Below are 14,353 nucleotides of genomic sequence, written 5' to 3' on the forward strand. Positions count from 1 at the left end.
AGATAAAGTTAATTTTATTTAACTGACAGTTTTCAGTTAGCATGTCCATGAAGGAACGTGCAGCAGTGAGCCACATAAAGAAATTATTTTACCAACCAAAAAACTACAGTTTGTAGAGCACTAAACACAAGCATCCCGCTGCTTCCACTGCTGAGGGAGATGTGAGCTGCTATCTGTAAGTATAGGCACTTGAGCCTGCCTACTGCTCAGTTTTCTGCCTAGTGGTTTACCAGCTTGCAGGGTAGGGGCGTTTGGAGGATTGTGAGACAAAATTGAGTTGAGTCAAAGTAGTAGAAAACTAAATGGAGGAGAGCTGCAAATTCCATCTCAAGAACTTGTTCCCTGATCTGCAATGAAAGACTGTAGAGTCCTCGTAATAAATAAAATGGATGAGGAGATGTTGATGGCAACATACTGATGAGGACTGCAAAGTGAAAAGGTGAATGGGGTTGGTGTAAGGCATAGATGGGCCAACTTTTCACGCCTCAAATTAAACACATAGGTGTTGCATATATTTCAGCAAGATGTTTCCAGCCATTTTGAAAGAGATTGTCTCATTTTACATACTACTAATGAGGTTTTTCAGAGTCTGCAAAAGAGTGGATTTCTAACTTTGAGCACAGAAAGTGTCTGGAAGATGTGACAATGCATTAGTGCTATTGTGCATCCCTCTGAACGTGGTCCAGGAGAAACAGGAGCTTTCGATATTTCCAGTAGCTGTGCACAAACCCCACTGTATACACTACGGTTTCCTAGGCAGCAGCAACCCAGCAGGCATTCAAAGGCAAGTAGGGCATTCATTTTGTTTCAAGGAGTTGTACCTAGGTGTTGGCAAACCTTATTTCATGGAAACTAAGATCCTTAATCAGGGGCTACAGACAGTTAAAAAATGGTCTGGTGCTTGCGAAGGTTGCCAGAAGTGGGCCAGGAGGTTGTTTCGCTGAGCAGTGGCAGGCTGATAAAGAGGGAGAACATATATGTCTGGGTAGAAGTATAAGAGGGAGCTAAGTCCTGCCGTGGTAGTGTGCAGAAATAAACCTGTACCTCATAGGCTAGTCATTGTTGTACTGGGTTTTGATAGTTTTTCCCCTGCCACATTTTTGTAGTACATAACTAATACTGCAAGAAATATGAAGCTTTAAACAGTTTGTTTTATTACTGTTACCATTATCCCAGAAAAGAGAGAGCTGTAGATGCTAAATATAGCTTGCAGTTGATACATGGAAACTTATAACCTAGAGTTTAATCAGACAATCGGAGTCGGATTATTCCACTAGGAAGTAGACTGTTGATGAATTGAGGATGAGGAAAATCTCTTAACTTTCTGGAGAGGACAGAGGTGGTGGCTGCTGCAGATTTCCCTTATTGCCTTATCGAGGCTTCGGTGGCTTCTCTGCAATTTACTTACTAGCACACTCCAAAAAGGAGGTACAAATGGGGGAAGAAATACCCATGAAACAAAGCCAGGATGAAATTTAGTCCTGTTGAAGTAAGTAGCAAGATTCCCAGTTTCTTTCAGAGGGTCAGGATTTTGACCTCTGTTTGAACGGTCATCAGGAAAACTAGCTTCATATGTCAAAGCTGCTGGCAGGGTGTATTTCAGTCCTGGAATGGTCATTAGCGTGTGCTTCTCAATGGGTCAGGCAAAAGTGTCCTGTTTGTGTTTATCTGAAGCAGACGTGCTTTACTGGAAGAGAAGAGGACAGGGGTAATGAAGAAACAGCTGTCCATATCACAAACATGGAGCAAAGCAACAGCAATAGCTGTAAAAACTGTTTAAGCTGCTGGTGGGGGACTATTTGTATTCTTGTAATAGTCCTTACAATTAAATTGGAAAGGAGCGGCACAGCATGTCCATATGGAAGTATATATTTTAATTAGATTATTCTTTCCTGAAAGGGCGTGCATGCTGTGTCCATGCTCAGAAAGGGCCAGCACTGCCAGACCAAATAGTAATGGGGATATATTTCTGAATCCCTGCCTGCAGCTAAAAGAGATTGCTGTTTTCACCTAGATATCGTCCAACTTTCACTGCCTTTGAAAACTCAAGCTTAAAAGCCTAATTAACCTTTTGTTCTACATTGGTTTTGCAGTCAAAAGCCTCCTTAGTTTACAGACCCTATGCAGTATTAGTGTGATTAATAACCAGGTCCTGATTTTTTTTCCTTGCAAGTGAGTGAACTAATGTAACAAAACTTTCTTTTCTCTAATGTGTATGTAGGACAACAAAGAACCATCTGTGGGTATGCTAATTTGAACAGTTTAGTGTAATTGCTATCAAGAAAGCTTTTTCCCCCCTCGGTAATTATCTTTTCAATGGGATGATTTATTACACGTACACACATGGATGCCCTAAGGCTGTCATTAAAGCCAAAATACAGCTTATCAGAGTTGCAACTTGTTTGTCAGAATCCACATGCAATGCTAATTTCTGGTTCTCTCTTTAGAATTATACTTACTGTTTCCTCCTTCTGCTAATGGTTTTCTTGGAAAACTGAAAGAGAATGAAAAAAACAGCTGGGGAAAAGGTTGGATTCCTTTTTCAGGAAACTAACATATTGCCAATACAGCACTTTGAAAATCTTATCTTAAAGAATTGTAAAAATACCTGAACACTTGTTGTTTTTCAATGAAGTAAAAAGTTGTGCATGGAAGTTCTTGAAAAGTCCCCATATGCTTAAAATTAAATTTATATGAGCTTGCAGAAACTAGTACTTGTATGTTGATGGATCAAGTTCTGTAATCATGTGCTCTGGGGACTACAAGATTTTTTTCCCTTGGCTTCATCATGATGTAAAATAAGTTTTGGAGGTATATTTTGCCCTCCTACATTTGTCCCTAAAATACAGTAATAAATTTGCTTTCTCTGAGTGTTGCGTGTATATATATATTATTACTTTTAAGTAATAAAAGAGCTTTGCTTCATAAGAAATGCTATTTAATGTTACTTAGCTACTAAGTTAACAACCTTCTTTCAAAGTTCTTTTATGATGATCATACTGAAAAATAAATGTATCTCCAGAAACTGGGCTGGGTTGCTGTTTGGACATTGATTATGTGTTTGAAAAGTGTGGATCTGCAAACTTGCGTTCTAGTAAATTCCATGCAGAAGCACAAAATGAGTTGGATTGATTTCTCCTGCTGCTACTCTGTTAGCTCACAAGAAATCAGTGGGTCATTTCTTAGAATAAGCAACTGTTTTTCCTGTAATTTAAAAAAAAAATATATTGCAATAGTTTCATTAGCAACCAAACCTTATTGTTTGTTTCTTTTACCCCTTGTTCTCAATAATCAGGTTATTATTGAAACAATCAACTATAATGGAGGCAGTAAAATCTAGATATTACATTTTTCTTAGAACTGAGGCTATTAATAACGGTCAACAATATAGCTATAGCAGAAACAGTTGGAACAGTCTTTTCAGTGGTGTTAGTAGGTACAGTTGTCATTGATTTTCATAAAGAGAATAAAAAATGATGCCTGCATATTGAGCCAATTTGGAGATTATTCAGTCAGGTGGCCCTCCCAGTGAAGCCTAGCATACACCTATCACAATGAGTCCAATATTCACAAATGAGACATAAATTATATATTCCAGTCTTAATTTGCAACGACATATTGTGCATATTAAAGTACTTACTGCATGAAAACATCTGTCAAGGCAGATATTACTAATGTTTAATGACTGACCACTAGGTCATTTCTAATTAAGAAGTTGCCCAGTACTTTGACAAATTCTAATATATAATTGATCTAGAAGGCTTGCTTTGCTTAAATGCATGCAGCAAAGTATCTTAAGTGTGTGCGGTTCTTACTGAAAGTCAAGTTGCTCACTTTGCATCAAAAGGAGGTAAATATTTTCCATTCAGTTTTATTACTTAGTCATTTAAACAAAGTCAGTTTTTGAAAAGCACAGAAATCTGATTTCAGCACTAAGTGCAGAAGTCCCGCTTTAGAAATTTACCTTTCCATGGTGCTTAGGCCTGGAATTGACTGTGGGCTGCTGATGTTGAGATTGCTTGTGTCCTCCATCACCAGGCACTTGGGACAGAGGGAAAGGGAAGGGCTGCAGTACTTTCTAGCCACAAGTTTATTCTGAATATTTCAGTGCAGCTGCCAGGGCTGGGGTGATCTGACTAGGCTTTCTGCTTCCACAAGTTCCCTTTCTTGGTCCAGTTTTCATATGAACCTTCTGGATATCATGACTGTCCTAGCTGGAGGCTGTTGCATGTTTAGTTTTTATGCCTTGTCATCTGTGTCATGTGTTGTCTGAAAAATTGTGAAATTATAAGTTGTTTTGTTCTGTTTATGCATGTAATGTGACTTTGAGAATCTGAATTTTTCATTGTCTAGTGAGGCAGATCTATTAATGTTATCAAAAATCACCTACCAAATGTGTAAAATAGAAAGGCATTGCATACAAATGAGATCTATTGTTTCAAAAGAGGGATTATTATTTTTATTAATGCTAAATCACTTCTTAGTGTTTTTCAGCCTTGTTTATGAAATTTTTAATGTCTTTTATTTACTTTAACATAACATAGTAAAAAACCCAAACCTTGATCTAATTTTGATAGTTAACACTATCATTTCTAAATTATCAGTGCTCCTGAAAAGAAATTTGACTTCATTCTTTACATGAGTGGTAGCACTGACTTGTTTCAAAAAAACAAAGATTATTTTTATTTACATTTGCATTGTTCAAAATTATTGTAGTGACCCCATCTTTTTTGAACTCGTAGACTGTTTTTCTTGAGCAAAAATATTTTCTTTAAAATGAATACATAGATTTAAATAACATACTGTCAGAAGATGGCAGCTCTGACCAGAACACATTAATAAACATGGATGTTCAGTTCTACAATTGTGTTTTTAAGTTAAATGTTTAAATGTGGTTAAATGCTCCAAGCTATGATGATTTTGATGAGCATAAATTCAATGCATTAAGCATGGAGATGAAAGAATGGATTTCATTTTATAGGAATGTTTCAAATTCCAGTATGTCTGTGACCAAATATGGGCCTCACTCGCTATCTGAAAAGGGTAGAGAGTGGACTTGCTCCATGTGTCCAAATGAGCTACAAGGCTGAAGGGAGAGAGGACAGCTTTACACCACCGTAGTGTTTCCTGTGATTCTGCATTAGGCCATCTGGGCCTGGGTGGTCTGAAGAGCTGTTATAATGGTTAACACAGCCAAAACACAGTGAACTTCTCTTCTTAAATACTCTTCCAGCTGGAGGCTGCCAAAGGGAAACACTGCAGGGCTGATACTCCAGCCATCAGCTTTTGTAGGTTGGTCTATAGCAGAACAGCGCTCTGCTGATCAACCAGTCCTTCTGCACCGCTTTGCTTGGCTATAGCGGGCATCAGGCTCTTCAGGTTGTGTTCACCTGTTGATGTGTAGAAGACCTGTAGACTGTGAAGCATTTTCATATTTGCTTGCTGAGGAATCTAAGTGAAGTATTTCAGTAAATGGGCAAATTAAAGAAGGATACAGTAGCTTTATGATGCACCCAGTAAATCACTCAGCATGTTTTATAGTAACCAAGCAAAGCATATTCTTTCAGCAGTGACAGGTACAGATTGTGTTATATTAGGTGTATAAATGCTTTGTCACTTAAATTTATGTACCTTAGAACAGAATTTGATCCCATATCTAACTTTTCTCCTTTAAAAGTTTTGATTCATATATTACTTTTGCAGTCATCACAATTCCCCCATGTGCAATGCATGTAAGAGAGCTGAACAAGTAAATTGATACTTGAGTAAAAGAGCCCAACCCTCATAATATAGATTGAGATATTGAAAAGCCACTGGGGTTTGGGCAAGGCAGAACTGTTTAGAGAAAAGTAACAAATAAGGGTTAGGTTGTTTTTTGAAAGTTTTCTGTTTGTTTTTGTTTGGTTTTTTGTCTTCTGGAGTATTCAGTCCTTCCCTAAATCACAGTTACTAGAAGAAAATAGATTGTTGTATTAACTGTTGCCTGCACTTAGATTTAATGAAATTTAATCTAGTATTGTTATATTTACCGCATGTAATTGGAAATGTGTGTGTGTGTGGTCATGAGTAAAAACTGAGGTAAATTCTTCATCTGATTCTGTTAACTCTTTGTGGAACAAGATTCTGGTAAAGCACTTTCAAAACACAGTTGTGTTTTGGGGTATTTCTAATGTGAAACCTTGAAGATTGCCTTACTCTGGACAAAAATCCAAACAAGATTTCTTCATGAATGTTCCTAGAGAGCAAGGAGAAAAAGCCATGAGTAAAGTAAATTTTCACTTTGATAACTGAGATATCCATTCATGTCCATCTTCTATCTACTAATTAATGTATGTAAAGTTCTTTGAAGATGAAATTGTTTTGGACTTAGTAAAACTATGTATAATTATCATGGTTTGTAAGAAGTTCGATGTTAACATGCGCTTTCTTGTTTAAATGAATACCATCTTACGTTGTTCCCATCTTCCTCTGCTCCCATTTGGTTTTGGAGGTGTGGGGTTTTATTAAGTCATGAAGATTACTTTGTTCATAGTCACACTCATCGCATGAGCAGACAAGCATTCAGTTAGGAAATGGTTGTTACAGCTTGTTTTTTCCCCCAGGAAATTCAGTGGCAGTGAGTCATTAACACATTGCATTTTCTGAGAGCAGCTTGACCTGACACCCTGTAGACCTATAAAAATCTCTGGGAAGGTATCAAAAACTAACTTTTGTTGTTAAGAGAGCTTGTTTTAAGTTCTCCTTAGTGGGGAAGATTGAGGGATAGATTAGCAGCAGTTTGGTTACAGTGTCTGGGTTGTTCGAAGCTGGGAGCACTGTGGTGGCTGACCTCACCATATATCAAGCTGTGTGCTTAGAAGATGATACAGGAGGAGCTGAGGCGCAGCAGTCTCATCTGTACAGTACTGCAGCACCACTGTCACAACCCTGGTTCAGGCAAATCTTCTGTGCATTTGGATGAATTTGTGAGAGTGGAGTCACTAACAGGGCCCCTGGGATGGCATGTGGCTTCCACTGCCACCTCAACAGGCCCAAAGTAAGAGTAAAGCTTTCATTTCTTGTCAAACTTTCATGGAGATGGACTACCAAATCTAGGAGCACAGTGTGTCAAGGATCAGTTCCATGTATTTGGCATGTATCATACTAAAGAGTAACAACAAAGGGTCAAGCTGTCAGGGCAGAATGATAATGCTCCTTTTATGCCAGTGGAGTTGCACCAGTTTATTACCATTGAGAAGGCTCAAGTCATTCACATTATCAAGAACCAACTGTTACAAAATCAATGTTTTGTTTACCAGTTCTTTATAAATCATAAATAACATCACCTACTGTGAAAGTTTGCTGTGGGGGCCATGCAAGGTGCTGTGTGGAAAAGGTCCTAGCTTAACCTTTTTTTTTTTTTTTTTTTTTTTCTCTCTGTATCACTAGCACAGAGGCTTTTTACCAGTGGAACTTCATTAATCCGTTTTCCTTGGAAACTGAAAATTTATATTTAGTTGGTCTTTAGAAAGGTTTGTTTACATATGTGTGGTTTTATAGTACTGCTACATAGCCCCTTAAAATATTTCCTCTGTGTAGATGAAGGTGTTTGATCAAATCACTCTACAAGCATGTTGTCAGTTTGTACTTCTGCACAACAAAAGATTATTCAGACAACTTTAAAGTAGCTTTTTCTCTAGTTTTTACAGTGGAGCAAATGAATTCTCATTGCTATACTAATTTAAAACTGAAATATTTTTTATATCCATATACAGGAAATAGAGGGCTAAAAGGAAAAAAAAAAAGTCTGTTAATCTTTAATCAGATTTCTTTTCCAGCTGCCTGAACAAGTTGATTCCAGTGCAATTTGCACAGCTGGGCAAGCTGGCAGGTGGTAGGAAGCATTTTGAGTAGGTGGCCTTTTACCACAATATGAAATAAAGTGAAGCAGATAGTCAATCTGGAAGGGGTTAGTTTTGTTTGGGGTTTTTTTGACCCAAAGTTGTTAAATAAACACTATCCTTACATGTATGTATGTTTCTGTTGAAAATTTGAAGGGTTATTTTGTCAACTTGTGGCTTGTTTCTGTTGAATCCCTAGATAGGCTTGTGTAATTCAGCACAGAGCATCAGCTCAGTAATTCTATGAGCTCATTGAGAAGACATGACTTGGAAAAGAGGCATTAAAAATCCACTATAATTAAGTTATGCTGAGGCATCAGAACATGCACAATAAAGTTAACTTTAAAAATTGGATAAATTCAGCAAGAGAAATATCCGTATCAGGAACTCTAGAAGGGCACATTCATTGGTATTTACATACATATAAGCTGGTACTTAAATGTAGCGGTGCCCACATTAAATAGCAATAACAGAGTACATGTGAATGGATTGTTAAGTTTTTAAATACTAGATATACAAGAACAGGTCATCTGGGAAGAGATTTAATACAGAGGCAGTAGTGAGAGCATCTGTGAATGTTTCCTGCAGAATAGTTGAATAATACTGTGTATTGATGAATTACAGTAAGATCCCATCTAGCTGCAAATTAGCCACTTCAGTAAATAATGCCATGAAACCTTCATTATTAGTAGGCAAAACTCTAAAACATGATGCTCCCAGTATCACCGAATGCATCTGATACGTTCCTATGTCAGTTTTTCTCAGCAGTGACATGAAATAAATTTCAGATCTGTAACAATGTGCATAATTTCTATTTAGATTATATTTAAATTCAGTTTACTTTCAAATTCACGATTACAGTTTATCGGTATAAAGACTTAAATATAAGCTACATTAAAAACATTTTCATTATAAAATCCAAATAGCACAGTTTTGCTACTAGGTATTCAAGATCCCTCGGCTAGTTGAAGTCTGTAACCTGTACCTAGAATTTGTTTAAGTGCAAAGCCAGATTTTTGTACCCCCCTTCTGCAGAACAGAATTTTTTTTCTTCATTTCACTGTAAAAATACATATGTGCATTTCAGTTCAGTAGCTAAGTTATTCAAAGTTGAAAAGCTGCTTGAGAATTATAACAACAGATACCATTTTTTCCTTCTACAACAGTTCTACAAACTTAAAAGATATGGTTCATTTTACTAGTGGATATAATACTGGCATTGTGAATAAAATGATTCAAATTCAAGTTAAAAAGCAGGTTTCATAAAGCAGGTTTTGTCCTCTGTGTCTTTGGAGGATTTTGCTTAAATACATGTAGAATGGTAGAGTTATCCTCCTAGATTGGAAGGAAAAGTGCTAAATTTTTCATTATGATGACATATAAGCAAAAAGCAATGTATTTTAATGGGTAACAAGCAAGAGACTTGGTCTTTCCTTGAAGATAAGAACTATAAAATCAAAGTCAAATTAGTATTAATTTTAAGTAAGTTATCTTTTTCACTGATTTAAAATCTAAATGCTGGTTTCACTAGACAAAGTGTTTCTGCTAATTCTACATGGATATATATCCTAGACGAAGTGAGAAGAAAAAGTGCTATGTTATGTATGTCCCCTCGGAGATATCTTCCATTTGTTTCCCAGAAGTATAGGTTAATTTTCCTCTAAATAAAAATGTATACCTAGAATTTGTAAAGGGAGAAAGTTGTTTAAAAATGTCTGGCTATTACAGTGTAGAAAGTGAGAAGTTATTTTCACTGTATATACCAACATCAACACCAAGGAGTAACTAATATTAAATGATAAAAAACTAAAGTCAGATTAGAATAAAAGAGCACAGTCCTTGTTAAAAATAGGTATCTTAATTTTTAACTTTTGAAATTATCTGTCTTCCATCTCTTAATTTCTCTTCTGTTTTTCTTCTTCCTCCAAAATCTATATGTCCTTTTTGCACGTGTGTGTGTGTGTGTGTGTAATTTGTGTAATTGTGTTGAGGATTTTCACTGTGAAATGAACCCGGATATCGAGACTTTTCCTGTATTCAGAGTAAAGCATACTGTCTTTTCCTCTAACTTGTTTCCGACAGCAGTCAGTGCTTTATCAAAGCAAGTAGAATTGTTCTGTGGTTTAGCGTTTGAGGACTGATCTGACAACCCAAATTGACACCATGTAGAAAATTCAATACTGGGTTCTTGAATGTTCCAGTATTTGCTTTGTGTTAGCTTCTAGGTACTTCATAGTCTTCTCTTCCCTTATGTTCCTTGTCCTGCCTAATGTTTGAAGGTGGAGGGTTAGCAATATGTCCTTTACTCTCGTTAACTTTGCAACAGCATCAATGTGTTTCTATTTAGGGATGTTTCAGTAATGACTTAGTTTGCTAGCTGTTAAGATTTAAGTTCATTCCTTGCAATAGTCACATAAGATAATGGTATTGAAACAATTATAATCTTCCTCTTGGGGTCAGTTGGTACTCTCTAGATGCTGTCAGTTGTATTTTGAGATTTCAGGGCGAAAGAAAGAACCCAGTCAGACTAAGCAACTGAAGAAACTGTCTAAAAATTTTTCATTGAGTGCATGAGAACAAGTCTAGCTTGTATTACGGCAGTCCTTAAATAAGATACTCCTGTGCTTATGTGGGACATCTTCCTGCTCAAAGATTGGATGAGTCAAAAAGTCGAGTGTTGTAGGAGAATGTTCCAGCATGTTTTTGTGCTCTTTTCTTATACCATTCTCCTTTTTAAATAGTCCACTCCCTCTGAGGTCAGAAAGTCATGTAGTCTGGGAATTTCACTTGCAAATTCCTTTGAGGCAGAGCTGATCCTTTGTAATTCATGTGGTTTCCATCACATTTCATCCAAAGTTCTAGAATATAAATTATCACTGTCTGTCACGTGTGGCTAAGTGCATAGAGGTGAAGTTGATCCAGGTGGTGTCAAGATACTAGATTAGGTATAGCATTGGAAGAGCTGAGGAATAAGCTCAATACTGAATATTTGGGAAAAAATTGCAGCTGACATAGCAACTGCTTGAGTGTGCTGTACTGTGAGCTTAAGTTGTGTGCTCCTGTGCAGTGGGACAGGTAGCCAAACTTATGGAGAAAAATGAAGAAGAAGGTAGGAACATGAAAGATTCTTTCTGTAAGTTTCCAAAAGCAAACTTCAACACATCTGTTATATTTTACATATTCAACTTCTTACCCTCAGTGTTGTGTTGAATCAGACAGCAGCATAGAATGAGATCAAATAAAATGGTGAAGGTTTTATTAAAAAACTAAAAGGAAAGGTAATAAATATCATATATTTTAGATAAAATGGTCACTAATACCTGACTTCCAAGGAGCTAGTTGGAATATCTAACTTCCATTTGAACCTTGTTTATCCAGCAAGGTTAGCCATTTTTTCCTGGCTTAGGGATAGGGAGGGAAAGTCATGTAGAAATAATGCATGTCAACATTTTAAAGCAGGTGTGTTTCAATGTGCTGTCCCTATTTTTCTGAAAGAGGCAATGTGACAATTTAACAGAGAAAATGATCGGTTGGGGGAGGTGATTTTTTTTTATTATTATTATTTTAAGGTTTTGATTATCAGTGCAAGCTACATTATTACTGTCTCCTGAAATAAAATCCTAGTTTGGCTGACTTAGTTACAGATGGTATCCAGATGATTGTCGGTCAGGTCCTATTCTATGAGTAAGTGAATTATAGATGCAACCCCAAGTGTGATAAAGGCTGGAGGCCCAATGCTTGGGGCATGGGAGAATAATTCAGTGAGATCCTGAAAAGGACACTGATGCAAGTAGCTTCGTAACAGCAGTCTTTATCAGTGTTAATTATTACAAAGTTGTGTTCCCATGGATGGAATCCTTTTCGCCTCACATCACGTGTTCTGTGCTTCCTGAAGCATATTCTTGCCATTATGGTGGTAAGCTCTTTAGGCTAGAGATGGTATATTTGTGTTGTGCTTCTTTCAGCACAATGAACCTCCAGGCACTACCGAATACAAATACTAATAAAAACTGCATTAAATGTGTCAAGTGGTGTTCCATCCTGTATAAAATAGACTACATTGCTTAAAATTTGTCTCTGTGAATGTTCTTGTGAGTTTGACTGCACAAGCAATCATCTAGTCAGGAAAAGAGGGGTTGATAAGCCAATCAAAGTGTATTTTATTTTTTTTTAATTCAGACTACTTGAGAATGATGTATAAATGTAATTGGTTTTCTGTTATATTCTCAGCAGTGTTTTAAAAGGTTGTGAAGCAAATGTCAGCATGGGAAAAAGTGTTGATTGGAGTGTTAACTTACAACAGTCCTCCTGCACATATTTAAGGAAAGATAAGATAACTTTTGAAGAATAGAAGAATATTCAGACATGTTTCAGTATCTGATTATTTTCAATTTTCCCACAGATATCAATGAGTGTCAGTTACAGGGAGTATGCCCTAATGGGGAGTGCTTGAATACCATGGGCAGCTACAGATGTACCTGCAAATTGGGATTTGTGCCAGATCCTACCCTCTCAAGATGCATCCGTAAGTAATGGTGCTAATCAAAGTACCAAAATAGATACTTAGTTGCACTTCAGATGAGGATTTTTTTGACTGGCCCCAACTCTTCTAAGTTGTCCCTACCTCCTCTTCTCAGCTTATTCACTTTATTTAGTTTCAGTGTTGACGCCTCTCTTCTGTCTCTTTGTCCTGGAAGCCTTGGTCTCTGCCAGCTTTTCCTGGTTTTCTTGTCACAAAGCCTTCAAGGCCATATCCAGCCTCCTTATACACTCAGTCTTTTTCACCTGCCTGGAATTCTCCTTCCCACAATTTTTTTTCCCCCTTTCTCTGCTAGTTCCCCAGCCAAAATCATCTTTGTGTCCTGCCCTCCCCTCTTCCACCTCTGCAGCTTTGACCTGGGCAGTTTCCATTACTAAACATTCAGCCCAGGATGATCTTGGGCACATTTTCCTTCTGATTACAAAGGATTAAAAATTAAGAATGGATTAGGAGAAAGAAAAAGTTGTGAACAACATGAATGCAAATATTTTCCTCTGTTAATCAGCTTTTACTTGGTTTGAGAACAACTACCTCTGCAAGAAGAAAAGGCGGCATAGAGAACAACTGAATTTCTCACTTAAAGTTTTTTGGGAAGAATATTTACAAATGAAAAATACCTAATTTCCTAAGCTCCTTACCTGACCTATCTTTAGATTTATAAAATAAAGTATAGTCTAGAGCTGTAGGTGAATTCTTTCATTTTTTTCAGCATAATTATCTTATGCTACTTGTTAATGACACTCAATTACTGAGAAAGTTTTTCAGCATTTTGAAGAATTTCTTATCACTTTTCAGTTTAACACCAGAAAAAAGGAATTGATTTTCATTTTTGCTTTTACATGTCATACTGAAAATCAGATAGTCTTTGTATTTTTTTTGAGTTAAGTGAACTTATTACTGTAACATAACTGTTAACTGCATGTGAATGTAGATGCATAAATTGGAAAGCTGGACGGATCTTAGCATCCTGTTCCCTCGTACTAGTCATAGCTTATGGCCTTTGGCTCTTCAACATTAAAACTAAGCATAATGAAATGTAAATAAATAATTGTCTCTTTTATAAAAAAAAAGGTCATGTATGATACTTAATCCTTTTGCAGTTTTATTTATATAGCCTACTTAAAGCTGAATGTTCCAGTGGCTATGTAGCTTGACACAACTGTATATTGCTCATGATTGACCTTAGTTTTCAGCAGTTGGTCTTGTGTACAAGTGAGAGCTAATTCTGACTCTTTATTGTGGCAGCATGGCAATTGCTGGTTTGGAAATTATTTTTTTCTTTAAAATATTTTTTATCCTTGGTCTAGGATGAGTTGGAATTCAGGAGTGTTTGATGCGAAATAAGAATTGTCTTTTATGTTGTGACTATGGTTTGAAATAAAACTTTTGTGGATGGGAATATTAATTTAACTGATGTTGGAAATCTAGTGGTGTTTCTCTGTTTTGCTTTTCATGTGAACAGTACCATCCTTTCTCCCACTTTCATTGCAGCTGATAGTCCTATAGTTGCTGAAGAGAAAGGACCCTGCTACCGGTTTGTTAGTGCAGGAAAGCAATGCATGCATCCTCTTTCTGTTCAGCTCAGCAAGCAGCTTTGCTGTTGCAGTGTTGGCAAAGCCTGGGGCCCGAACTGTGAGAAGTGTCCACTTCCAGGAACAGGTAAGAACTGTCGATTAAAAATATAAACTCTTGCCCTCACCCTATGTTTGTTATGCATGCTTCTAAAAAAAAAAATAACCAAGAATTGATTTTAAACAAGAAGTGTCCATGAGTAAATTATGACAGTTCTCTACATGACAGTAGAATAAGCACGTATGTGGTGGCTTTGTTTATAGGAATTTGCAATTAAAACAAAGGAATTATCTTTGATATGTTGTGATGGAATTCCAGATTAACAATATTTGCAGCTCAGAATATGTCCTTGAACTTTGAT

The 14,353-nt window shown here is 36.8% G+C and overlaps 1 protein-coding gene across 8 annotated transcripts in view; it reads left to right on the plus strand.

The window, feature by feature from the left end:
* LTBP1 (latent transforming growth factor beta binding protein 1) overlaps nt 1–14,353 on the plus strand; it is a 204,593-nt gene that overhangs the window by 116,712 nt on the left and 73,528 nt on the right. For all 8 annotated transcript variants that reach the window (XM_075748916.1, XM_075748918.1, XM_075748917.1 and 5 more), the window contains 2 exons: nt 12,283–12,405; nt 13,912–14,079. In XM_075748916.1, coding sequence (XP_075605031.1) covers nt 12,283–12,405; nt 13,912–14,079 — 291 coding nt within the window. The remainder of the gene's footprint in view (nt 1–12,282; nt 12,406–13,911; nt 14,080–14,353) is intronic.

The sequence above is a fragment of the Balearica regulorum genome, chromosome 3 (assembly GCF_011004875.1).
Source record: "Balearica regulorum gibbericeps isolate bBalReg1 chromosome 3, bBalReg1.pri, whole genome shotgun sequence".
Taxonomy (NCBI): domain Eukaryota; kingdom Metazoa; phylum Chordata; class Aves; order Gruiformes; family Gruidae; genus Balearica; species Balearica regulorum.